The 26,050-nt window shown below is 35.6% G+C and overlaps 1 protein-coding gene across 1 annotated transcript; it reads right to left on the bottom strand.

Annotated features, from left to right (window-relative positions):
• Positions 1-515: 515 nt before the first annotated feature.
• On the bottom strand, positions 516-1,760 carry LOC5565034 (estrogen sulfotransferase). The gene is made up of 2 exons (XM_021838711.1): positions 1,358-1,760; positions 516-1,286 (listed from the first exon to the last, which is right to left on the bottom strand). Exons 1-2 carry the CDS (start codon positions 1,696-1,698, stop codon positions 647-649), a joined length of 981 nt encoding a protein of 326 aa, XP_021694403.1. The 5' UTR covers positions 1,699-1,760; the 3' UTR covers positions 516-646.
• Between the last annotated feature and the right edge of the window lie 24,290 nt (positions 1,761-26,050).

Raw genomic sequence — 26,050 nt, 5'->3', positions numbered from 1 at the left:
CAAAACAATCGAATGTAAATTGATGAAATGGCAGCTATTTGAAAATGCCTCCGATATATCCGACCCCCGAGGTTACGGATATATCTAGAATCAAAAGATCCGGAATCAAAGATATCTGAATTCTGGAATCGAATCCAAACACCTAAAGCAGTGCTTTAATCTATGTCCATCAGTTTAAAAAAGCTTTCAGATAATTTACATTGCATTCATAGAGCTCAGTTTCATAAATAGAGCATTACAAATCCCGACTATACATAATTTACAACAATCACGGAATCACTTCACTCATTCATAGAAGACTGCACGCATGAATAAAAAAACACATTGAATCCACTCGCCAAGCTACCAATCATAACGGTGTGCGGCGATTTTCCGTCACGATCGACTACTTTTCCATACGGGAAGCTTGATGCACCAGATTACTTTCGCACTGGAAGTGCATTTTGCAGACCGCCGATTGAATAATAATCACTCAACGAACCAACTGAACTGCAAACGACGTGTTTTATCTGGTCTGATGTTTTACGTTTTTATTAGCTAAACCAACGCACCCCCACTATGAACTACATACATATATGGCCTTATAAAACTAATGCACAAACGGTAATAAAAAATCGAACATAATTAGCAACCACCACGCGCGCCGTTATTCGTAGTCAAAATCAAGCCCCGTCCCGTCAAAGTGTTCGCTAATCCAGGCGTCGAATCGCCGCGACAGATCGCCACTCATGTGGTTCTTCCAGTCACCGATCGCCCCCTTTCGGATGAATTTGACACTGGCCTTGTCATCGATCTGGGCCGAGTTCTTCATCAACGGCTCCATGTTGACGGCTGGGTTCTTCTGCATCCGGTCAAACTGCAGATGGTCGCACAACTTCTGAACGTCCTCATCGGTGATGTTCCGGGACACGTTCATGAACTCGGCAGTCTGACGGATCACCGTTGGCAGATTCCGCTTCATATCCTCGTATTTGAGGAACAGGATGTTGGGTTGATTACGTCGCTTCCAGAACGAAAGCATATGGGCCCACATCGGTCCAATAGGGGCGTTGTCAGCCAGAAAGATTTCACAGAAATCCTCAAAACTGCCCTCGGTTTGGTGGATCAGCTGACAATAGTAATAATAGGACACGCACAGATCCTTGGGGTTCCTGGCTATGTAGATCATCTTGGGGCGTACATGGTCCATCTCGTTCGGCAGAAGCTGCCAGGGTAGGTGACATTTGACGAACCGTGGACTTGGCATGTTGTGCACACAGGTTACGGAGTTGACCTTTTTGTGTTCCCTGTAGAAGCAAATGTTGATATGTGATTACAATCTAGGACATTCCCTTTCATCTTGTCACAATCCACTTACGTTACAAAGTCCTCCACGCTTCGATCCTCGGAGAAAATCGCGGAAAGCTCCAACAGGGGCGTCCGGACTTGTTGGATATTCTTGGCCCCCTCATAATCCAGGTTGTTCCCCAGAAGCCAAATCATCTCCTGGGCCCAGGTAGAACCTGTCCTCGGATAGGACAGCAACCACACATCATCCGATCGAATCTCGAACTTCTTGATATCTTCGCCAATTTCCTGGAACTTGCTGGGCATCAACACCCGCCCCGGGTGAACCTCAATCAGTGCATTATTGGTGCGAAAAAAGCCGTCCAACCGTTCTTGCAGATCTTGGTCTAACTTACGGTACTCTATGTTCATGGTTTTGCTCGCTAACCGTCGCGAAGCTTATTGGGATTGGGAATTTCAACGCTACTTTCACTCGCCACCGTCACTCGCAGACGACTAAAGTTTGCGCGTAAATTTACCGACTTGCACCGTCGCAGGAAAATTGGACTGGGGACTTCAACGATCGATGGCGGTGGCAAAAGTACCCAGTGCAACTCGGATCATTGAGCTTTGCGTTTGATGGCAGGAAATGTGCAGCCGTAGGTGAGTATGGGCAAAGTAAGTAAGTAATGATTGTGCCCCTCAAGTAGTGGGAGATTGGATTGGGTTTCGGCCAATATATAAACTTAGGAAGTGCATTAAAAATAGGTGGTAACGTTCATTGAGAACTAGTTTTTTTTCTGCCTAGACCAATGGAGAAAGTGAATGTGGCTTGCAATTATGTACCCGAATAGAAGTGTGACGTTCAAGTTTAAGATATACCATGACCCCACAGTTATGGATCAAATAGTGTGGAGTCCAACCTTTAAAATTCAATAAAACGACATGGAAAACGTAAAATTGTAATTCAAAAGCACGAATCGAATCGTTTCAAATTGGAACTTCGGTTAGCAAACTGTTTTGTGTGTAATATTTACATAGGATTGCATAAAAATTAAAAATTGTATCGATTCCTGAAAACCATATTATAGATCAATTTTCATATTATGGATCAAATTGTGACATATTACGGATCAGTGCGCAAAATCAAGAGATTTTCAGCTCAATGCATCTGTATTGCATGGTATGGCGAAAGTTAACAATGTGTCATATATAACTGCAAAAAATAGCAGTGTTAGAGCTGGAAACAAGGGTAAAAAGCCCTTTTTTGTGATACTGCATTATAGTAACTGAGACATGTACTGTTTTCGCTCCACACCATGTTTTCCACCCATTTTTGTCTGCTGAAAAATGAAATTTACAAACCTTGATGTTTTATTAGTTTTATTCTGAGTGCTATTGTCTTAAAATGTTGAATCCAATGCATAAAATAACAGAAATCTACATTCTTTGGAAGTGATCCATAACCATGGTAAACAATCCTTTCCTGGTCCATATTATGGATCACTAGTTAGAAGTGCTAATATTCGGTATTTAGAATCAACATTTAAGAAAAATGTTCTCCAAAGCTGAATTCATACTAAATCGAAGCGAACGAGCATAAAACATGCTTTAACATTTGAATTTTACCACCTGTGGGAGCTTATGAATGCTGACGGCACTTCTTACAGAAAACGACCATATAATGAAAGCTGTGTGGTACCAACTAAACATTTGTCAAATACACCGTTATTTAGCGGTTGAATGTTGTGCTTAACATTACAAATGGTAGAAGACAAATAGTATAACATGGGAAAAATATGTTTTACGTCAACGTTTACGTTTTGAGAGAGTTATCCGATGTTGAACGCCAAAGTGATCCGTCACTGTGGGTGATCCGTAACTGTGTGGGCATGGTATGTTTAAGCCACGAGCTGTTGGATGTTGGGGATTGAGTTTTATCTCTTTCGGAGCAAGATCCACTTCGAATGAACATGACATATTATGCCATAGGTTCCCAAACTGTGGGTGCTTATTTTATATTTTCGCCTTTGTGTTGGATGCCTCTTAATGATTGTACCCCGTTTGGCATAAAGCCGTTTGGCATAAAGTCATTTGGCATAATGGTCGTTTGGCATAATGGTCGTTTGGCAAAATGGCCATTTGACATAATGGTCATTTGGCATAATGACCGTTTGGCATAATGATTGACTTAGAAAGTATATCGCCATTTTCGAAGCTTTTACCGAGATCAACACCACCGAGCCCATAGCAAAAATTTTCGTAGTTTCTCAATAAGCGTGGTGGTTGTTCAGAGATATTCCAAGCTATGAATGACAAAAATTGTAGTGGCATTGGAGAACATTAGACACATTCCAGCGTAACGCGACACCATGAGGAACCGACTTTCATTATCAAATTAGGCCTGTTCTCGGAAATATGCCTTGTGACCATGTGATTAAACAGGTTTTATATCTTGCATATTAAATGTACTTGATGTTGTGACATTCATTTTGAAACATAACACTGTATATAAGGTAACTAAAAGCAGTTGCATTTCGTAACGCGACACCATCGCTGAAATGCACTTTTTTAAACATCACTCTATAATCGCCTATATCTGCTCTGCTATAATTTTACAATCTGGGTTTGTTCTAGGCAATCCTTCTATGTATTGATAAGAATCAGAGTGTGACTTCAAGCTGGAAGGAAATATTGAATAATTGCAGAAATCATTGATTTCATTATTTGAGCGCCGCGTTACGTTTATCTTCCAACAGGGTTCTGCAAATGGTGTCGCGTTACGCAAAAAGCATTTTTTATTTTTATTGATAAAATCGGTAATGTTGCTTTCAGGTTTCAGAAAAAATGTATCTAGTATTGTTATTTGTTTAATACATTCGACATTCTGCCTCACAGTGGGTAAATTTGATCCGACACTGGTTAAAATTGTTTTTTAATGTTTCTGTGAAACCTTTTGAGAATGTCGTGCTTTGTAAAAGCGTAGATGGCGCTTGTGGTCACCATATAAATTTGACTAAATTCTTTGCAATAATATTTAGATATTTCTGTGATTTTTTAAGAATGTTCCCGGTACAGTGCTTCCGGATGGCGGCGTGAATAATCTTGAGCTTTGATACATGTTAGAATGATTGAATTTGATTGTAAAACAAAATTATGTGAACCTTTCAGCGATGTACTTTTAAAAGTATGCTTTCGGCAAAGTTGACAAGCAGACGTTTATGGTTGTCGGAACTACCCGAAATTCAATAACACAGTGGAGTTAATGGATCTGATAAATGGGTAAAATTATTAAAAAGATTCAATAAATTATTCTAGGAATATTGTTTCAGAAATAGACGATCATAAAAGCTTCCTAATGATGTTACGAAAAATACGTAGAGCTGCTATACAGTGGGATTATTTGTACTTTTTTTGGGTTAAATTTTTAAACCGTTCCTTTGATCTTTTTTGAAGATGATGAAAATATCCGATGTACATTCGATTTTTATAATCTGCTGGTTCAGACATAGCGTGTGCAGGTGTTTATGATTTACTAATGGTGGTCTGAAGGATACAGAATTTTGTGGCAGAGGTGTGTAATTGAACCAGCTATTGGGCCAATAAAATTTCAACGTAGCCATGTAGTATTTTGAGGATCATGTTTTAGCAAAATTGTTAAGGACGTTTATGGTCTCAAAATAGTGATCTGAATATCATGGAATTCTGCTGCATAGAAGAGTTATTAAATAAGATTATTAGGCGAAACTGTAAATACATTTTAACTCATAAAATTCAATTCCTCAATTATACTACTGATTATTTGAGATTTCATTGAAAGGAAACAGTTGTACCAGATTTAAGCGTTGGCGCAATTCTTCTGAAACCTTCCTCGTTTTTGTGAGAGGTAAATAGGGTAGGTGTACCAGCTATGGGCATAGTGATTCCTTATTTCGCCATACGTGATTACTCTAATGTCTTCAAATTTTGAAAATGTTTGTATATTGTAGTAGTTAGATTTAACATATATCTTGATGTAAAAACATTCAAAAAGATTGTTATGTTTCTTTTTTTTTTGCACAAAGCCAATCAAATAGCTCTGGTTTTAGGTCTGGTTTTAAGAAGCGACCCAAATCTTATCAGAAAGGTGCCGGTCAGTGAAAAGATAGCCTCACACATGTTGGGGACTGCTTGGCTTCAATGGTAAACAAGAAAGCTCTCTGATAATAACTGTGGAAGTACTCATAAGAACTCATCCCAGTGAGGACGTAACGCCAGGAAGAAGAAGAAGTATAATTTGTATTGAAATAAAAGACCGCCTTGATCACCGAAGTTTATTGCAAAATTAATCAAATTAATTATTATACAACTCAAAGGATGAATGTCAACATAGATAAATGTCAAGTAAGGTGCATACTTAGCATGAGAGTTATTTTTTCCTAGGGAGGGCTTGAACTTTTCTATGGGGGTCTAAGCACCCCCTAGCCGCCCCCGTATTTACGCCAATGGTCATGACTAAAGAAACTATATGCAAAGAAGCGAAATGTTCCAATAGGGTCCTAAAGCCCTGTCCCAATTTTAGTGCCAAACGCTTAAGTTTAGGCCAAAAACACATGTTTACTCAATTTTCTAATGTTTTCCGTTGGTTTAAGCCCATAAATCATTTTTTTAGATTTTGTCACATCCTTTGGCTTAAACTCAAATTTTGGGTGTATTTTGATTTCCGTGTCCCTTACGAAATGTCAGATAGGAACAACCCCAGTGGTCGAACTAAAACCCCTGTGGTGTTTTTGTCGACTAAGCGAACGTCAAACATGATCAAAAGTGTCAAGGTTCATTTATGGACCAAATTTTTAAATTAAAGTTTAAACATGATATAGCCATTATTTGAGCGGGAAAAATTGCTAAAGTAGTTACAGTAACATGCTTTTTCGTGTTATCAAATAAATACAAGATTTCATTAAAAATTTTAGGACCCAATTGGAATTCCAAGTTTACTGTCAATGTCATTCCAATCGAGCAGGAGACTTGTCAAACACTTTTTCACACAAGCTGAAAACGGCTCACACGAAAATGTAACCGCCAACGAAAATGTTGCTTCTTCTGAAGTAGCATATTTTCTGAATACACGAGTGTCGGTTGCAATTTTCATGCTTTGCATAAAGAATGCTCTACTCATTACATTGGTTTTCCACACATTCAGTCAATTTTTCATTCGTTATCCAAACCTGTGCAAATTCAACACATGAAACCTGTGACTCACTTTTAGCGTGGGATTCAACATTGGCAGTGCTGCGTAATAGATTTGAAATAGTTGCTTGCTGATTTATTTTGAATATGATCAGATTTCGTCTCTTTGTAATTTAGACTCTCTAGTCATGACCAGTGAATCAAATTGTCATCAAAGGAGACAGAAAACAAACAACAAAGCAAGTCACTCACAACCCGTGTGTCCATACTTTTGCGGATCGGAATACAATCAGAAGCAAAATTGTCATGACAATCACGGGGCCCAACATTATTTTGAAAACAAAACCAAATTTGTCTTATGCATGCTGTTCGATATTGTGCCAATGTTTACCAACAAAGAGAAAGTTCTCGAAAATTGCAATGCAAAGCCCAGAAAATCGCTGCGTATGTGGTGATCGATCTTTGTCATATTCTACTCAAGTGGTGATAAACTGATGTTGCGCAATAAAATTGTTGCAACAAGAATAGGAAATGACAATGTCTGTGTTGCTGCGTGTTGGATGACAATTTATTCGCTGGTCATGACAAGACATCCAGAAGATTTGAAAAAAAAAAACTACGTGTCTAAGTTGATTTTTACGAGATGACCATTTTTTACGGTTGCTCCATAGTGGCCACCTATATCCAAGAACAATCCCAATCATCCGTTATGTTTAGTAATTGATTTCTGATATGTTTTGAAAAAAGCGCAGTGATCTAGGATGATTTTCACGAAATGACCATTTTTACGGATGTTCCGGATCTTCCAGAGGCCATTATTGTGATTACCTAGGTCCAAGAACAATTCAAATGATCTATTGCGTTTTATAATAAAGCCTGTCCACGTTAAATTTCGGACACCCAAATAATGGCAGCAAAAAAAAGTTACTCATAATTCAACAAAAACAATTGTTTATTTCAGAATAAAAGAGTTATATCTACAAAATAAACAGTTGACAAGGATGTTAATCCTTCTTTCTGTAAAATTCTCGAACTTTCTGTGGTACACCCGCCATCCGTGTCCGAAATTTATCGTGGACAGGCTTTACACATATTGTCTTGGATTATTTTCATGAATTGACCATTTTTACAGATATTCCGGATTATCCGCTGGAGAACCACATTGTTTACCATCGAAGCCAAGTATTCACATGTTAGAGACTATTCCTGCACTAAACGGCACCTGTCTGATAAGATTTGGGTCACTAGCCAACGAGTTCATTAAAAACCAGAGCTATTTGATCAGATTTGAGTGAAAAACAAGAGAAAACAGACATACCCACATTTTACAAAAACGGGGAGGGTTTTAGTGGGGTGGCACCAACGCTGAAAGCTAGTATAACTATTTCCATCTATTAATAAGTAAAAATTTCGAAAATCGGTTGTAGCATTACTGAGAACGAGCATTTTGAAATTTGTAGTTTCATCCTGAAAATTTACGGTTAAAATTAACGTAACGCGACACCAAAACTTTGCACCTAGTGTAACTTTTCGAAGAATGGTCCGATTTTAAATCTTTTTTTATGGAAACACGTATCTTCACGGATAAAAATCTGATCCCCACACCATGATTTACAAATCATGAAATTCATAAATTGGTTAGGTCATAATATCAGGAACACAAATCATGGTTCCTGGAGTCATAATCATGATTCCTCATAAGCGTAACATCTAGTGTGGAAACACTAAGCGGCGCACTTTGCTTCATCTCATTCGTATCGATCACTCTAAATTGAAGATGACGAAGTGGTTGAGTGGTAGAGTACGTGGCTCACAATCGGAAGGTTCTTGGCTCGAATCTGAATGTATGCTATTTTCTAACTTTTTTTTTATTTTGTCGATCATAAACGGTTGCGCGACTCAGCATTTTTGGCTGAATCATGATTCCGAGGAATCAGCTACAAAAACCTAACGCGTGTGTTGCGTTACGGCAATCTGACTCATGATATCATGAGTCCAAATCATGGTGTATTTTCATAAGACGAAAACACGCTGGAATCATGATATCATGAGTCATATGTTTGTTTTTGGATTCTGATTTCTACCCGTGTTGACGAGTACGAAGAGAATCCAAAATATAAGAGTTCTATAAGAAGTATTTATTTCACAATGTCAAAAATAAGGCAACTTTCGTAACGCGACACCATAATAATGTGACTACAGTCGAATTTCGTTCGTTGCACTACGTTTAATTGCACTTCGTTTTAATTGGGCTCCCGTTAAGTGGGCTATAGCCCACCTAAAACGAAGGCAAACGTCACTTTCTGACATAAACCCTAATTTGTCAATGTTGGTAGCACTGAATTTCTATTGTAATCGGTTATTTGACAGCACAAAACTTAGCCCGATTAGTGAAAGTCTTTCACTAGGTGGGCTACGGGTTTAGTGCAACGAACGAAAGTTGACTGTATTTGAAAAAAATACGTTTTCAAAGAACCAATAATTCGTTTAAAAAAAATAAACCCGCACATAACAATGTCATCTAATACACTTCTAGTTAACGGATAAGACAATCATATTACACTTGATAAACTATGATTCAGTGCTTTTATAAAAAAGTTGTTAAATGTCTCAATTCCTCACCAATAAATTATATAAACTTTATATAACTTTTCAGATAAGTTTTTCGCTGTATTTTCAATCAAATTTATGTTCTTCATACAATTCAACATATTGTCTTCTATGTTCTGCATAGCTTTGGAAATATTTCAGAGTTTGAATTTTTATATCTTGGCGTAGATGTGCGTGGAATGTGTCATTACTAAATAAAATTCGTGATGGGACTGGTGGAAGATTTTTTCGGAATAATAATTTTCTCTACATCCCAGTATCTTTAAGCTTGTTGCGATACACATATTAGAAAATAGTAAATTGGCAAAGAAAGTTCGCAGTTTTTGATAAAGAGAACGCTCATAAAAATGCCGATCAAGCTCTGTCCCAGTTTGGACGTAACACATGATGAAAATTACTTGGTAAAAGAAGGGAAAATTTATTTGCAAAATATTAAAAGCTCTTATCCAAAGATCTATTATTAAAGCATAATGCAAAAATAGCCTAAATACGGAATCAGATTATTTTTCGTTTAAAATGTTTACGGCTAACGCAAAAAAAATCTTTTCACAGCAAAACTCAAATGAACAACACATTTTTGAAAGAAAATATTTGTGGCAAAACTTTTGAAGATTCAATATAAATTTTATTTTGGAAGTGTACATCAAAAACACTGTCTATTATCGAAAGAAGGAAAAATTTGTGATTGAAATAATATTTTCTCCAGTATATCTCGAACGAGATTATGCGTCTGCAAAAAAAAATAAGATAAATATTGGCAGGGTCTAAAGTAATTATCATTCTAACAGCACGTCTTACAAGAATTGATAAAATAGCAAAATATGAAAATAGTTAATGTTTAGCTGAACTAAATAAGTATATAACAGTATAAATATCAAGAACAGCCTCTTTTTAAAAGAAGGTTAAATTGATGATTAGGCCAATAGAAAATTAGACGCCAAAAATAATTGTGACATAATAAAACGAAAAGGCATAAAAATTTGCGTTCAGTATCATCGAAGTGATTGTGCTACTTTTCCCCGAATGCCAGTTCCCGAATGATCCGTTTCCCCAAAAAGTGGTGCAGTTTAAATAAGTGCTATAATATACTTCAGTGGTTGGAGAAAGAACGATAAGCAATCAAAAATTCTGTCATTCTCGGCTATATACATGTTGGCAAAAATGCTGAGGACGGTAAAACTCAAAAGAACCGCCAATTAAATAAAGATGGCCAGTTGGTTCGCCACCCTGAAATGTATAAATTTACAACAATTATGAATGCCAAAAACTTTCCGGGGAAGTGGGCAATTCGGGGAAGCGGGATATTCGTGGCACTGGCATTCGGGGAACTGGCGTTCAGGGTAACGACAATCGTGAAACCGACATTGGGGGAATATGCCAAACGACTTTATGCCAAACGGCTTTATGCCAAACGACTTCATGCCAAATGACCTACCACCCTTCTTAATATTGGGTGTCCCACAAAGTATGGGCACGACTTTGATAACGAGAATCAAAATATGTTTTCAAACAAATATACAGACATTCCATGAAAAACCGATCTAGTGGGTCACCAAATTGCTGGGTGTGTGAAAATTTGCTATTTTGTTCCTAATCCGAAATAAGGATACACGTGTTTTCTGATTTTTTATTAGGGTGACCATTTAAGAAATAGGGTGACCAGAAAAATCACGATTTTGCAATTTTTTTTTTTTTTTTAAATTATAACTTTTGAACCGTATGAACAATTTTCAATCTTTTTGGACGATTTTGGAAGATTTTTACTTTTCAGGAAAAATATAAAATTTCACAAGAATTGTTTTTCTTGGTTCTTTTTTTTTCGTGTTTTGAAGGCCTCGGGACCAAAGGGGCTATTGCTGTTCTCATTTTTTCCTGAAAGATCAGAAAATTTTACGTTTACTGTCAAATTTTCAGCGATGTATGTTTTTGAGATATATTTTTTTGAAAACAAAAAGTCAGTCATTTTTCATCGGCACACACTGTAGGTCTCAGCGCATTAGATTTTTTATTTAAAAAATCATAACTTTTGAACAGCTCAACCGGTTGAGCTGTTCGAAAGTTATGTTTTTTTTAATAAAAAATCCATTGCGCTGAGACCTACAGTGTGTGCCGATGAAAAATGACTGACTTTTTATTTTTAAAAAATATATCTCAATAACTAAAAAACATACATCGCTAAAAACTTGACAGTAAACGTAAAATTTTCTGAACTTTCAAGAAACAATGAAAACAGCAATAGCCTTTTTAGTCCCGAGGGCTTCAAAACACGAAAAAACGGGAATTATTTTTTTGTTTCATGTAAAAAAAACAATTTTTGTGAAATTTTATATCTTTCCTGAAAAGTCAAAATATTTAGCTTTCATTTCGTCCAAAACGGCTGAAAATCGGTCGAACGGTTCAAAATTTATAATTTTTAAAAATAAAAATTTTGCAAAATCGCGATTTTTCTGGTCGCCCTATTTCGGAAATGGTCACCCTCATCGAAAAATCCGAAAACACGTGTATCCTTATTTCGGATAAGGAACAAAATAGCAAATTTTCACGGAATTCAGTGACCCACTAGATCGGTTTTTCAGGGAATGGCTGTATACATATATTTTATAATTTTTGTATTTTTCCTTGGGACATTTGACATGCTGCCTGAGAAAATTTTGTTCGAAAAAATAACCTTTTACATTGAAATGTTTGATTTTAAAAAATCAATTCTTATCTAGCCAGCACAGACCCTACTTTTGTGTTTTGTTGGAATTTAACTAGTAATGAATGCTTTTACCTAAATTCTTCGATGTAATGAGTGCATTGCATCTAAGAAGTTACACAATTTTTTTTGTTTAAAAATTCATTTGGCTTTGCTAGAAAACTGCGCCTAGCCACGCGCAGTACCAGCGAGAATCCAGACGTTGCAGTAGGCCAAGATTTTGATTTTCGACGATGTAACCATGAAGCCGTTATTGATGATCTACATCTGTTGAACTGGGAGGAAATCTTCAACGGAGCAAATATTAACAAAGCGGTCGATACTTTCTACACATTGGTATTCGGAATCATTAGCAGACACACTCCGCTCCGCGAAACTAATCCTCAGCGGTCGAACTATCAGCCATGGTGGAATTCGGATCTTCGACACCAAAAAAACGTTCTTAGCAAAACTCGCCGTCGCTTCTTACGCCATCGCACTGATGAAAACAAGGGTTTTCTCCGTTGTCTTGAATCTGAGTACAACGAATGTGTGTCTTCTTCGTTCCGTGAGTATATTTTTCGTATTCAAGATGAGGTCAAGGCCGATCCTTCCTCTTTTCGTCGATTTTTTCAAAAGCAGAAAAGATGCGCAGGCAATCCCATCCGAAATGTCGTATACACACTTAATCTTGGTTTCGCTGTTCGGTAATTTATTTTACGGGGTTTGAACTGTAAATTGCTTAAAATACTGAGTTTTCATTAATTATGTCGACAAATTACTGACGATCAGTATTGATTCATGCTTTTAACGTAATTCAGTAGATTTTCTTACCGACTGCACCGTAACATTGCAACCTTACCGTATGTAGTCAGTAAAACTAAAAACATCAGTAAAAATAAGAACCGGATTTCATTCAAATAATGTTTTGCTGAGATGTCGGTAAAACAAAATCAAAACATTACAATGCGCATACGCAACATATACTCTTCAGAGAAACATCAGTAAATGGAGTCCCTGCAGCAGGATCTAGAACGGTTGAGGATCGATACCAGAAAATCCGCGTTTCGTCAAGAAGCTTTGGTAAGTTCATTACCGATATCTTTCATATCAGTGGATGCTGCAGAACTAAAATAGTCATGGGTAAACTGCAACATATCATCCGGATGAAATTATTGAGGTTATGTTAAGAATGTTTGCAAAAATATTTCGTTACAGATCCGGAACAAGTGTTGGCCCGATGCATTCAAAGCGCAATGGCGCGTGGGAAATCCGCAAATTTGAAAAATTAGTTATCTGGTGTATACAATAAAAACTCAATGAACACACATTTTCCGTCGAATTTTACTGGGAAGAACATTAAGTTGGGAAGATCACAAACAAATGGGAAACAGATTGCATGAGCCAACGTAACAGGATAGGAGGGAGGGGAAAGCTGGGTACCGTTTTAATAGCTGGGAAATTCAGTAATCCAATGTAAATAAAACTAATTTTGCTGTAAAAACCGGTATTCTTCTATTGATAATGTTACTGACTAAGACGGTATTTTTTGACATCACGGGAATTCTCTGCTTTACGGATCCTTCGGTAAAGTTAAATTTTACTGAGTTTACTCTGCTGTTCAAAAACCCAGTAAAAGTTTACCGACTTCGGTAATAAAATCTAAGTGTGTAGCGACTTATTAAGTTACGACATCGAAGGGAACTTTTCGCCGACTATTTCAAATCCGTTTATAACGTTGAAACACCACCGGATCCGCATGAGATTCTGAATTCCCTGCCGTCTTTCGACATACATTTGCCGTTTCTAACGTTTGCCGTGGCAAAATTCGTAAGTGCCCTCAACTCTGTCGATCCTTCCAAGGGTCATGGACCTGATAAACTTCATTCATTCAACGATGCACTGAAAGCGCAACCAGGATTTGGATTTGGGGGAGGGGGTCTTTGATATCTTGAAGGTAATGATTTTTGGAAAAGTATGTTTCAACAAAAAAATGGGTTGTAGAGTTTTAGTATATTTTGTTTTATTATATAATATAATATGCATACTAAGTAATGATAAGTTAAACAAGATTAAAATACATAATGCCTGATATCGCTCAATCTGCATTTACTTATCTGTGTTGCAGTAGCGTAGCTAGGGGGGTGCGGTAGGTGCGGTCCGCACCGGGCTCCAAGTTCCTAGGGGCCCCAAAATTACTGTAAGGATTTCGCCTACCATGAAAAGTTATAGGAAACTGATAACACAGCGTAACAAAAATGACACTTTCGCGTGTCTCAAGGATCAAATTATGTGTTTCTAGTAGATTTTGGGTCGCTGAATCTGATGCCGTTCTCAGAAATGTTCCAGTACGTCACAATTTTTAGCTACAGGTCGCCAAAGTTGTATAAAACACTGGTTTTATTGATCTTTACATGAAATTTAAGGTATGATTTATCAAACTTTTTTGTGATATAATCTACCAAACATGCTAAATAGGACTTGAACTTTCAATTTAGATACAAATCAGTTGAAATTTTACGATAAAATTTAGGTTAAATCGATTTTTTTCAACATGTTTGCAGCCTTCATATAAAATTCTTCGTTTCTCTTATATGGCATAATAAAATACTTTTCTGAACCACCAAAAAATAACATTTTACCATCGAAAATATTATGAACTTCGTTGATAATTATTGTTCTATACATAAAGTTTAAATTATGTGGCAAATTGAGCAAACAAATTGCCGTACAAGTTGAAAAACTTGCATGCAAGTTGGATAAAACAGTCAAATTTAGCATTTTCAACAGTCAATATATCAAAAACTAGACGTGCCATGACATTTCTGAAAACGGCAATGGACTCAGCAACCCTTAATTTAGTAAATAGCGGTATTTTGGTTCTTGAGACAAAACCGTGTTCCGCAGTGTAATTAATGACCTTAAATTAAAATGCGCATGGTAAGAACAAGTTTTGGAGGACACCTGGATTAGCGATGTACAGGGGCCCCATGATTGTCCCTTATGGATACACCAGAGCTAATTCTAAAGTGAGCCGAGGGCCCCAGGAAACCGCTGCCTTGAGCTCCCACAGTTTAGGGCTCTTTACAAAAAAAAAAGTTTGCTGATGTTGTTCTTATAAGCCATAAGCTAACTGATAGTTTTATGCGGCCCTGAGATAGATATTCCAGTAGACTCGGAACCCTTTTTCAAATATGTGGAATCTATTTTATCAATCTATCCAAGTTAAACTCAAAAAATCTGAAAGCTTTAAATGGCTGATCTACAAACATTCACAATAATTCATGAAAATTCTGTTCAGATTTTTTTTTTTTTTGATATTATGTCATAGGTTCCACCATATCCAAAAATTTCTCCAAAATTTGGAAAAAAATACGACGGAAATTCCAAGACTTCATTCGGACATTTTTTACAGGAGTAATTTCAGAATCTTAATTAGCAATAACTTCAGAAAAGTTTTCCCAATGCTTCAATATAGAAATTATATATAATATTCAAAGCAATCCCACCAGATTTTTTTTCTATTAATTTCTTAAAAACTTGTATTAGGCGAAAATTAACTTCAATAGAGCTAGTAATAATCTAACTTGCGTTTCTATATGGAGGGACAGTTCTTCAGTTAATTTTTTAAAGGATTCTCCAAGATCTGTAATGGGAATCAATCTTGGAATATTTCAAGTGGGTTTACACTAAGGAGACCTCCAAGCTTTTCCTTTTAAAGGACGCTAAGAATTCTTTTCACAGGTTTTACGAAGAACTTTAGGGATTCTTGCACGAGTTATTTTAGTTATTTTAGGTTAATTTTAAAAAATTCTGAGAAACGTTTTTGCTAGTATTTCTCCTTGTAGCTTGCGAGAATTTCTTAGATAATTGACAACCGGTTTTTGATTCGTCTTTTAGTTTTACCAGGCAGTCCTTCTTGGATTCGTTCAGGATTAATCCCAGGCATTACTATAAGAAGTTCTTTAAATAATAAATGTTGCATCTTTTCTTAGCGATTCACAGATTTCATTTCAAAGCTTCTTCTAAACATTCTTGTGAGAATTTTTTTAGGCGCATTACTAAATGTTTCATTAATGAAGTAAAAGAATTTTGACAGAGTAGCAGAAATTTATTTCAAAATCTCAGTGAGATGAGAATGAGAAGCACTTCAATCCGATGCATTTTGAGGCCAAATATGAGTTCTGTAGCATTAAAAAAAAACCACTGATGAAGTGAATTAAAAGTGCCAAGAATAGGATCCGGCTCCCTTTAATAACATCATCTAGCATCAAACATTTTATCTTGATTGTCTTTTAGATTTTTTTCCAGTAATATGTGCAAAATTTGCTAAAAATTCAGCATACTTTTGTCCTGTGATTTCACCAGATGTTTGTTCAAGAATTCTTTAGACGATTCTGGCAAAAGTTCAAATATATATTACTCTAAGCATACTTCTTTGAATTATTCTAGGTAATTTTCTTCTTCAGTTGCTACAGAAAATTATTCAAGAATACCTTTCAAGATCCTTTTGAAAATTCATTTTTGTTCAGTTTCTGAAGCAATTCTTTTTTTTTCGCAAAATGTTGCTCCAGAAATTACTCCTAACGGAAATCCTGGCTATTCTCTTGTATGTATGTTTATTTTTCCGGTAGGATATATTTTGAGTTTCAGTTAAAAACATTTTAAAATAACAAACCTTTCAAAAAAAAAGTTGAAGGAATATGAATGTTTAGTGAATGTACTAATCAGCCATTCCATGAAAAACCGATCTAGTGGGTCACCGAATTCCGTGAAAATTTGCTATTTTTTTTCCTTATCCGAAATAAGGATACACGTGTTTTTGGATTTTTAATTTGGATGATCATTTCCGATAAACAGTGACCTGGAAAATCGCGATTTTGCAAAATTTTTATTTTTTACAAAATTACAATTTTTGAACCGCTTGATCGATTTTTAATTTTTTTTGGAAAAAATGAAAGCTTAAGATTTGGACTTTTCAAGAAAAATATGAAATTTCACAAAAATGTTTTTGTACATGAAAAAAAATAATAAAAAAATCCGAGATATATTTTTTTGAAAATAAAAAATCAGTCATTTTTCATCGGCACACACTGTAGGTTCAATTTTTATTTAAAAAAAACCGTAAAATGGGGTGTTAAGGGATGAAAAAAAAATTCCACTTAAAATTCGAGCAACTTCTAATATGCCAATAGTAGAACAAAATACAGTCCTACCATTCTCCCGGCGTGTATATTAAAAGCCAATTACAATGAAGACGATCCTATGGCAGATTTCTGAGTTAATCATAAAAATGTGTGATTTTTGGCGAAAATGCAAAATGGGGTGTTAAGGAATTTGAGCTTTGTATATAAAACTATATTTTGCCAACTGCAAAAAAAAATATTTTGGTCAACATCGTTGATGTGTCCCTTCAACTCTTAAGGTCTTGTTCAATGTAAAGATGATATTACTTCCATATAATTCAAGTTGGAACTCCTGTAAACGCTATTCCTAACTGCTAAATCTCCCATACCTATTGATTCTATTTTCAAGCAAGCTATCAGTGCATCGCACAATTGTCTTGAAAAGATTTTTATACTTATATGCAGTATTCGTATCCTAGAACAGTGCAGAGCAATCTTGTCATGACTTGTCAAAAGAAGGATAATTTCAATAAGCTTTAAGTGTGAATAGAGTAAGTGTCCAATTTGTCTTTTAAATAAAGCACCACACCAAATTCAGAGTTCCTTAATATAAAAAGTACCAGCTGATTGCTGATGCTCTAAAACTATCAATATCACTTGCGAGCTATCAATATCACTTTGATTTGACATCCAACAGCATTGATGCGACATAGCAATCTAGATCATAATCACTGCAGAATGAGTGATCACGAGGTAATTATCCATGCTTTTAAGGTTTTTCAGTGACCAACACGTAATTTCAATCTGTTTGCAGCACTGTCAAAAAAAAATCATACTAATGAATTTCCATTTTATTTGCCTAGTTTTAGGCTAAACTTAACCCATCAGTGATATCGATAGTCTATCGCCATCAATGCACTGGAGATGGAGTAGACAGCATGATGTTGATGTGATATAGAATGTTCCGAATTGTATCGCAGTTGGCCTGTACAAATCAGCAAATTTTAAGCGTTGATAGTGACAGCGAGCAACTCTGCACCAAATAACGGATTTGCATGTAACACCCAGTGGCATGATCGAGAAAAATCCTAACGAAAACTTTTCAATATAGAGCGTAAATCGCTCACACTATACCACACACTATATATTTTCCAAAAAGAGCTCGGAAACAACCTTATATTATAATTGTTTATCTAGGACCTAGGTTATGCTTAAAAGATATAATAGCTCCAAAACCATCTCAAATAAGATAATCATTCTTATATGCAAATTTTTCACCAATGTGAACAACTTTTGAAAATATCATCATGAAAAACCCATATTCACATTAATCAGTTTTTATCTACATTTTCCTACCAATTTTACCAAATTTTGAAATAAGTCGTTTTTGGTGATATTTAGTGACTTACTAAATAGATCCCTTAACTTTACGTTGCAGTTCAACTTCACGGAACAACTCAAAACTATATTGAAATATATTACGGCATAAATTTAATGAGTTTAGTTACTTAGAAAAGTTATAATTGATAAATCCTTAACACCCCACTTATTTTCAAAACGAGACTTTTTTCATAAAAGTTTTTAAAAATCGAAACCCAGACATAATTTTAAGAAGTTTTTGTCTGTACTATGATCTCAATTAAATTTCCTTATCTTCTACCTTACTCGCGAATTTTTCTCAAACATCTATCATGGTTTTGTAGATAAATGTATTTAGACCATAAAATTTGAACAAAAATGTTTTGAAAGGTTTTCAATTTCTAGAAACCACAATACTTCATATTAATAGACAGCTCCTATTACATAATGCAGTTCACAATCCTCTGAACAAATCGAGCATTTCAGATGACTTACATATCGACTTTCTAGGTTTCTGTGATTTGTCGAACTTGATTGAGAAGTTCAATCCCTTAAAACCCCACGAGTCCTTAACACCCCATTTTACGGTAACTTTTGAACAACTTAACCTATTTTCAATCTTTTTTATAGAATGAAAGCTTAAGATTTCAACTTTTTCTGAAAAATATAGAACATTGAAAAAAAAATTACATGAAAATATATAAAAATTTCCTGAAAACAATATTTTTTTAACAACTACCGAAAAGCTAAACATTACATATACTTTGCAATTGGATTAAATGGACAAATTGATGTGAAGTTTTGCGAAAAAGTTACACGTCTTCTCAGTGAGAATCGAACTCACGACTCCCTGATCTCTAGTTAGGGCGCGTTACCACTACGCTATGAGAGGACTCATGAACGCAGAAGTTAACCTGAATTCGATTTCAGCTCAATAATCACGTGGTCCTTTTTCGCAAAGTGCACCTCTTTCGGAAGAATTAGATGCCCATTCAATATTTATTTAATATTTTTTTATGTAAATTTTTTTTCGGAGTTTTATGTATTTAAATTTTAAGCTTTCATTTCGTCCAAGAAAATTGAAAATCGGTCAAGCGGTTCAAAAGTTATTATTATTTTTAAGAATATAGATTTAGCAAAATCGCGCTGGTCCTTCTATTTCGGAAATGGTCACCCTAATCAAAAAATCCAAAAACACGTGATACACTTATTTCGGATAAGGAACAAAATAGCAAATTTTCACGGAATTCGGTGACTTACTAAATCGGTTTTTCATGGAATGGCTGAATAGGCATGACGGATTTCCACAGGACTGAAACGGCTGTCATCTACGAACAACTTGAGTGAAGCCAAAAATTTGGTGCTGGAGATGGTGCTGATTTAACAGCTTGCCGTAAAACGATGCGTTAAGCTCTAAACACACGCGTTTCGTAAGCGGCGTGAATGCATTATTTGCATTTCACTTGTTTTTCTGGTGTTTAATTCGTACTAGACTGCTCAGTTTGCCGTGATTATAAGTTACTAAAATCTCCCAACTATTTTGGCACAAAATCTGCGTTAGTTGTACGTATGATATTTTGCTCGTACGACATATGTCGCTTACGCGCGGGGTTTCCTGTACACAGAGCTTATACTTTGTTTACTCAGCACTAGCGCCACGCACAAAGTGGCTGGCTTCAAGAACTAGTGCTTTCTTCAGGGGGTTGCGGATTTCACGACACCTCGACAAAGGGATTGGCAGCACCCCTTCAAAATTCAATGAATCTTTATGGGTGTGAAGACTATGTGAAACTAAGATACTTTACATACCTTGTTTTTTCTAAATCGATCTAGACTAACATTTGGAAAGGGTCAAAGTTTTTTTTTTACTTTTTTTATAAACCCGTATAACTCGAAAACGGTAAGACCTACAAAAAAATGTTGTATGGGGGACTGTCGTGAAATTTCCTGACGTTTCAGAGAAAAAAATTGAAAAAATAAAAACACATTTTCTACACTGAACAAAAATATTCAAAACTTTAAAGTCGATTTAAAAAAAACGGTCATTTCAGATTTTGATCATCCTTAAGCAAAAAGTTTCGTAATTAAATTTACTAAAAGTCGTCCATACATTGCAAATTGGGCATATTTAGGGGAAAAAAGTTTTTCTAACAACGAATTTTTAAAGTCTCAATCGGAATTTTTTTTTCAAAGATTTTGTCACAGACAAACAGACGTCACACTCTCATCAGTGTCCATCGACCACCGTTTAAACGGTCGATTCAAAAATATGGTAGGTGGCCAATCCACCACCTGCAGCGCTTGCATCGTTTTTGTTCGCGTTTGACGTTTACACAGTACCGCCATCTGTTGGCCCGTCGGCCAAACATACCAATTTTAGCATTGGGCGTACATGTACTCATGACTATGATTTTAATCGAAATTTGTTATAAGTGTTACGTCTGTTTGTCTGTGGTGATTATGTTTTTTAAATGAAGGCAATCAATGGGCTTCGCCTCTGCCTATGAGAAAATTAACTCCGTCTAACCATCCAACGGATTTTTATGGTTTGAAAGATATCACAACAGTATTGCAAAAATTGCAAAGTAACAACTTTATCCATACCCCATTAAATTCTCTTCTAGAATTGAATTTAATGAAATTAATGCTTAACTGTTTATGAATTGTCTCTCAGGCAGAAATTAGTTAAAAACTGTTATGCGATGTTTTAGTAAGAACGACTGATTGTTTTTTTTTTCGAGAATGTGAAAATTGTAATTCCAAAGAAAATATTACAGGAGAACTAAGGAAAGTGACAAAGAAGATGTAGTTTTTCAGCAATTGCTCACCACCAATCGCTGTAACTTAGAAACTATAATAAAGCCTGTTGAAGAATTTGTTACGTATTTCGTGGAAAAAATTGATAAGCTCATAACTCATGATTTTATTTGCAAAGAACAGTCTTCTTTTCTACGAAACAAAAAATATTCCTTAAAACAAGGTGAAATACTGGTAATTAGCAACTTTCCTGAAAATTATAGTTTTATCATACAAAACGCTGCTCAAGGATATCACTGGAATAATTTCCAAGCAACGATACACCCATTCGAAATTTACCATAAAAAAGATAATAAATTGGAAAACGTTAGTTTTCTTATAATATCAGAAATGTTGATCCACAGACAAACAGACGTCACACTCTCATCATTGTGCATCGACCACCTTTTTAACGGTCGATTCAAAAATATGGTGGGTGGCCAATCCGCCACCTGCAGCGCTCGCATCGTTTTTGTTCGCGTTTGACGTTTACACACTACCGTCATCTGTTGGCCTGTCGGCCAAACATACCGATTTTAGTATTGGGCGTACATGTCCTCGTGACTATGATTTTGATCGAGATTTGTTCTAAGTGTTACGTCTGTTTGTCTGCGGTTGATCCATGACATCCATCCATGATTTATTTCAAAATTGATAAATTTTGTTAAACAAAAAATAAATTTCTCAAAAGTCATTTCTATGTCATAAAAATAACTAATACTAATTAAATTTCTGTTATATACAATATTCGTATGAACAATATGTTAAAATGTCTGAGGAATTGGTGGAATTGTTTGATAATGTTAAAACTGTCCCCGGTACCCAAAAATATCATTGCTTTATGCCTATTAGTGATACACAAATTGCAGCCAAACGGTATACCAATTCAGAGGATGAACCAAAAATATTCAATTTATTCAGTGAAGCCCAAAAATAATGTAGATATTCATATGCAGATACTACGTTTTAGGATATATAGCAATGATAAAAATAATAATGCATGATAAAAAACAAACCATGACTTTTGTTATAAGCATTATATTGACCCTTTCCAGACACCTGTTAAGATTGGCTTTGACCAAATAAGAAATGAAACATTATTGTGATATCTTTACAACCATAAAAAACCCATCGGATTGTTAGACGGAGTTGATTTTCTCATAAGCGGTTTGGTGCGAGATCAATTGTATTTAATTAAAAAAAAACTCTGTATAATTCCGTTTTATATTTTAACTACTTTCAATAAAACAAATATAATCTATTTTGTGATTAAAACCCATTTATCACTTGAAAATATGATCATACTAGACTAGACTATTTAAAGCAAAATAAAAATAAGAGAAAAAATTCATTTTGTTTTGGACTTAAAAAAATCGATGTTAGAAAAACTTTTTTCCCTAAAATATGCCCAATTTGCAATGTATGGATGACTTTTATTAAATTTAATAACGAAACTTTTGGCTTAAGGATGATCAAAATCTGAAATGAACGTTTTTTAACCCTCTAATACCCAAATTTTTATTTTCGATCTAAATATCATTTTTAGTTATCTAAAATCGTTCTAAACACGTTTTGGGCAATGATTTATTTTTATTCGCAAATCTATGAATTTTGGTTCTTGATTTTTAAAATATTTATTTTTGAACATCCCTATCCCTTTTCATTGTTTCTTGAAGCCTCTTCTAGTTACTGATTTTTGGCAATAATAAAAATTCAAGTTTTTACGGTACTTTTATTTTTTTATTATTTTTTTGGAAATATTTTTATTTTCCGTGTAAATAACGGAAAAACAGGTTTGAAATTATTTTAATACCCCCAAGCTGTTCTTCTGTGATAGGTTGATAGTAGAAAAATATAAAAGGTACGATTTGTTATATTACACGTTAAATGAACCCCACGCATTTGTATGTTATATAAGAATACAATTTTCAAACAATTTTCAAAAATACAAAAAACTTTCAAAAGTCATAAAAAACTTTTCTTATATGCGTGTTATGAGTCAAGGTTTAAGCCAAAAATAAAATTATTTTTATTTCCGAGCTACGAAAAAATACACAAAATTCCAAAGTGCACCCCGTCTAAAGGCGGGGTTGGGTATTAGAGGGTTAAATCGACTTTAAAGTTTTGAATCATTTTTTGTCAGTATAGATTTTTTTTTCACCGAAATCTCGAAAGTTTTGCTGAGAATCGTCGGTTCGAAAAAAGATGAAATTTAGCGTGACATAATTTGTGTACCATCCCAATGATCAAACACTCACTGAAACAAGCGTTGTAGTAATGAGAACCATGAACGTGTTTTTAAATTTACTATTCCAACCACGATTGAGCTATCATGAACGCTTTTTATTTGCGTTTCGTTCCCTCTCAATCCAACCGCGTCGATAGCCGAGCGGCTAGCGTTCGCGCTTGGCAATCACCAGATCCTCGGTTCGATTCTGGTCTGCTGCAAGTTTTTAACCATGATATAGTAATTTTTACTATACAAATGGTGCCATGGTAAAATTGAATGCACAAAATATTCTAAATAAATGCGAATTTAGTCTGCACAAATCAAGTGGCGTTGTGTATTTAATTTAACCCTCTGATATAGTATTTTCAACCGCAAAGCTGTTCTCAGTGCTGAAACAAGCGTTGTAGTAATGAGAACCATGAACGTGTTTTTAAATTTACTATTCCAACCACGATTGAGCTATCATGAACGCTTTTTATTTGCGTTTCGTTCCCTCTCAATCCAACCGCGTCGATAGCCGAGCGGCTAGCGTTCGCGCTTGGCAATCACCAGATCCTCGGTTCGATTCTGGTCTGCTGCAAGTTTTTAACCATGATATAGTAATTTTTACTATACAAATGGTGCCATGGTAAAATTGAATGCACAAAATATTCTAAATAAATGCGAATTTAGTCTGCACAAATCAAGTGGCGTTGTGTATTTAATTTAACCCTCTGATATAGTATTTTCAACCGCAAAGCTGTTCTCAGTGAAGCTTAATGAGCCTACACTGAAACAAGCGTTGTAGTAATGAGAACCATGAACGTGTTTTTAAATTTACTATTCCAACCACGATTGAGCTATCATGAACGCTTTTTATTTGCGTTTCGTTCCCTCTCAATCCAACCGCGTCGATAGCCGAGCGGCTAGCGTTCGCGCTTGGCAATCACCAGATCCTCGGTTCGATTCTGGTCTGCTGCAAGTTTTTAACCATGATATAGTAATTTTTACTATACAAATGGTGCCATGGTAAAATTGAATGCACAAAATATTCTAAATAAATGCGAATTTAGTCTGCACAAATCAAGTGGCGTTGTGTATTTAATTTAACCCTCTGATATAGTATTTTCAACCGCAAAGCTGTTCTCAGTGTATGCATGCTATAAAACGTTTGAGTTTTACTGTGCGCCCTGTTTTCAAGTTGCCCGTGAGAGAGAGCGAGACAGCACCAACACACGGCGCACAGTAAAAGTCATGAGAACAAAAGAATTTATGGCACGTACAGAGGCTCATACACAGCCAATTCAGATTACCGACCCCAGTAAAATTTTACTGGGTTTTGGAACTACGGTTTTTTCGGTAATTTTTACGATTACCGAAAAAACCCAGTAAATCACAATATGTTTTGATTGATGGAAATTACTGACTTAGTCAGTAAAATTGTAGAGCGTTTTTACTGACTTTCCAGTTTCCCATGCTCCGTGCTTTGCTTTTCCGGATACTGTTTTTTCAGAAATCAATACAAATTAAAACCCTATCGACATGAACATGGACATCGACATGCATTTTTCGTACGAATAAACATTTACGGTAGTGGAAGTAACCGAAAAATGTGTGACAAAATCATTATTTGGATGGTTTGCATACAAGAGGCAAACTCAATGATGCAGATGAATTTACCTCTTGTATGTAAACTAACCAAATTTACCAACGTAAGCAGTCCTGAGCCTTTTTGGTTGCTTAAAATGGTTGAGTTTCTCACTAAATTTCGACTACTTACCACAAGAAAGCGCAAAATAAGTGCAGGAAAAGATTGGTTGCCATAGCCGTGTCTCCCGGCGCCGGACGATTTTACAGCAGGTGATTCTCATTTGACACTTCCCCGCATGCGCATAAGTTTGTTTTGATTTTATTTTGACGACAAGTCAGTAAAAAACATCAACTACTGAATAGTCGGTAATTGTTTTTACTGACTTTTCGGCCTGTTCGGTAATGCTGGAAAATTGGGTCACGATTTGCTTGTTCGGTATTTTTTTATACTGGGTACGAATTGTAAATCATAAAAAATACCGAACTTTCAGCTTTTTGATTGAAAACTTCTGAGGTTCAGTAATAATTTTTACTTTTTACTGAACTACGGTTGCTGTCAGACCCAATTTTCCAGCATTACCGAACAGGCCGAAAAGTCAGTAAAAACAATTACCGACTATTCAGTAGTTGATGTTTTTTACTGACTTGTCGTCAAAATAAAATCAAAACAAACTTATGCGCATGCGGGGAAGTGTCAAATGAGAATCACCTGCTGTAAAATCGTCCGGCGCCGGGAGACACGGCTATGGCAACCAATCTTTTCCTGCACTTATTTTGCGCTTTCTTGTGGTAAGTAGTCGAAATTTAGTGAGAAACTCAACCATTTTAAGCAACCAAAAAGGCTCAGGACTGCTTACGTTGGTAAATTTGGTTAGTTTACATACAAGAGGTAAATTCATCTGCATCATTGAGTTTGCCTCTTGTATGCAAACCATCCAAATAATGATTTTGTCACACATTTTTCGGTTACTTCCACTACCGTAAATGTTTATTCGTACGAAAAATGCATGTCGATGTCCATGTTCATGTCGATAGGGTTTTAATTTGTATTGATTTCTGAAAAAACAGTATCCGGAAAAGCAAAGCACGGAGCATGGGAAACTGGAAAGTCAGTAAAAACGCTCTACAATTTTACTGACTAAGTCAGTAATTTCCATCAATCAAAACATATTGTGATTTACTGGGTTTTTTCGGTAATCGTAAAAATTACCGAAAAAACCGTAGTTCCAAAACCCAGTAAAATTTTAC

This window comes from Aedes aegypti, chromosome 1, assembly GCF_002204515.2.
Source record: "Aedes aegypti strain LVP_AGWG chromosome 1, AaegL5.0 Primary Assembly, whole genome shotgun sequence".
NCBI classification, from domain to species: domain Eukaryota; kingdom Metazoa; phylum Arthropoda; class Insecta; order Diptera; family Culicidae; genus Aedes; species Aedes aegypti.
This window is presented reverse-complemented; position numbering and strand designations above follow the sequence as displayed.

Excerpts from the sequence above, each read along its gene's own strand:
- LOC5565034 (XM_021838711.1), bottom strand. The coding sequence starts at position 1,698 with ATGAACATAGAGTACCGTAAGTTAGACCAAGATCTGCAAGAACGGTTG. Across the intron at positions 1,287-1,357 it reads AGCGTGGAGGACTTTGTAAC|GGAACACAAAAAGGTCAACT; the intron begins GTAAGTGGATTG and ends TTGCTTCTACAG.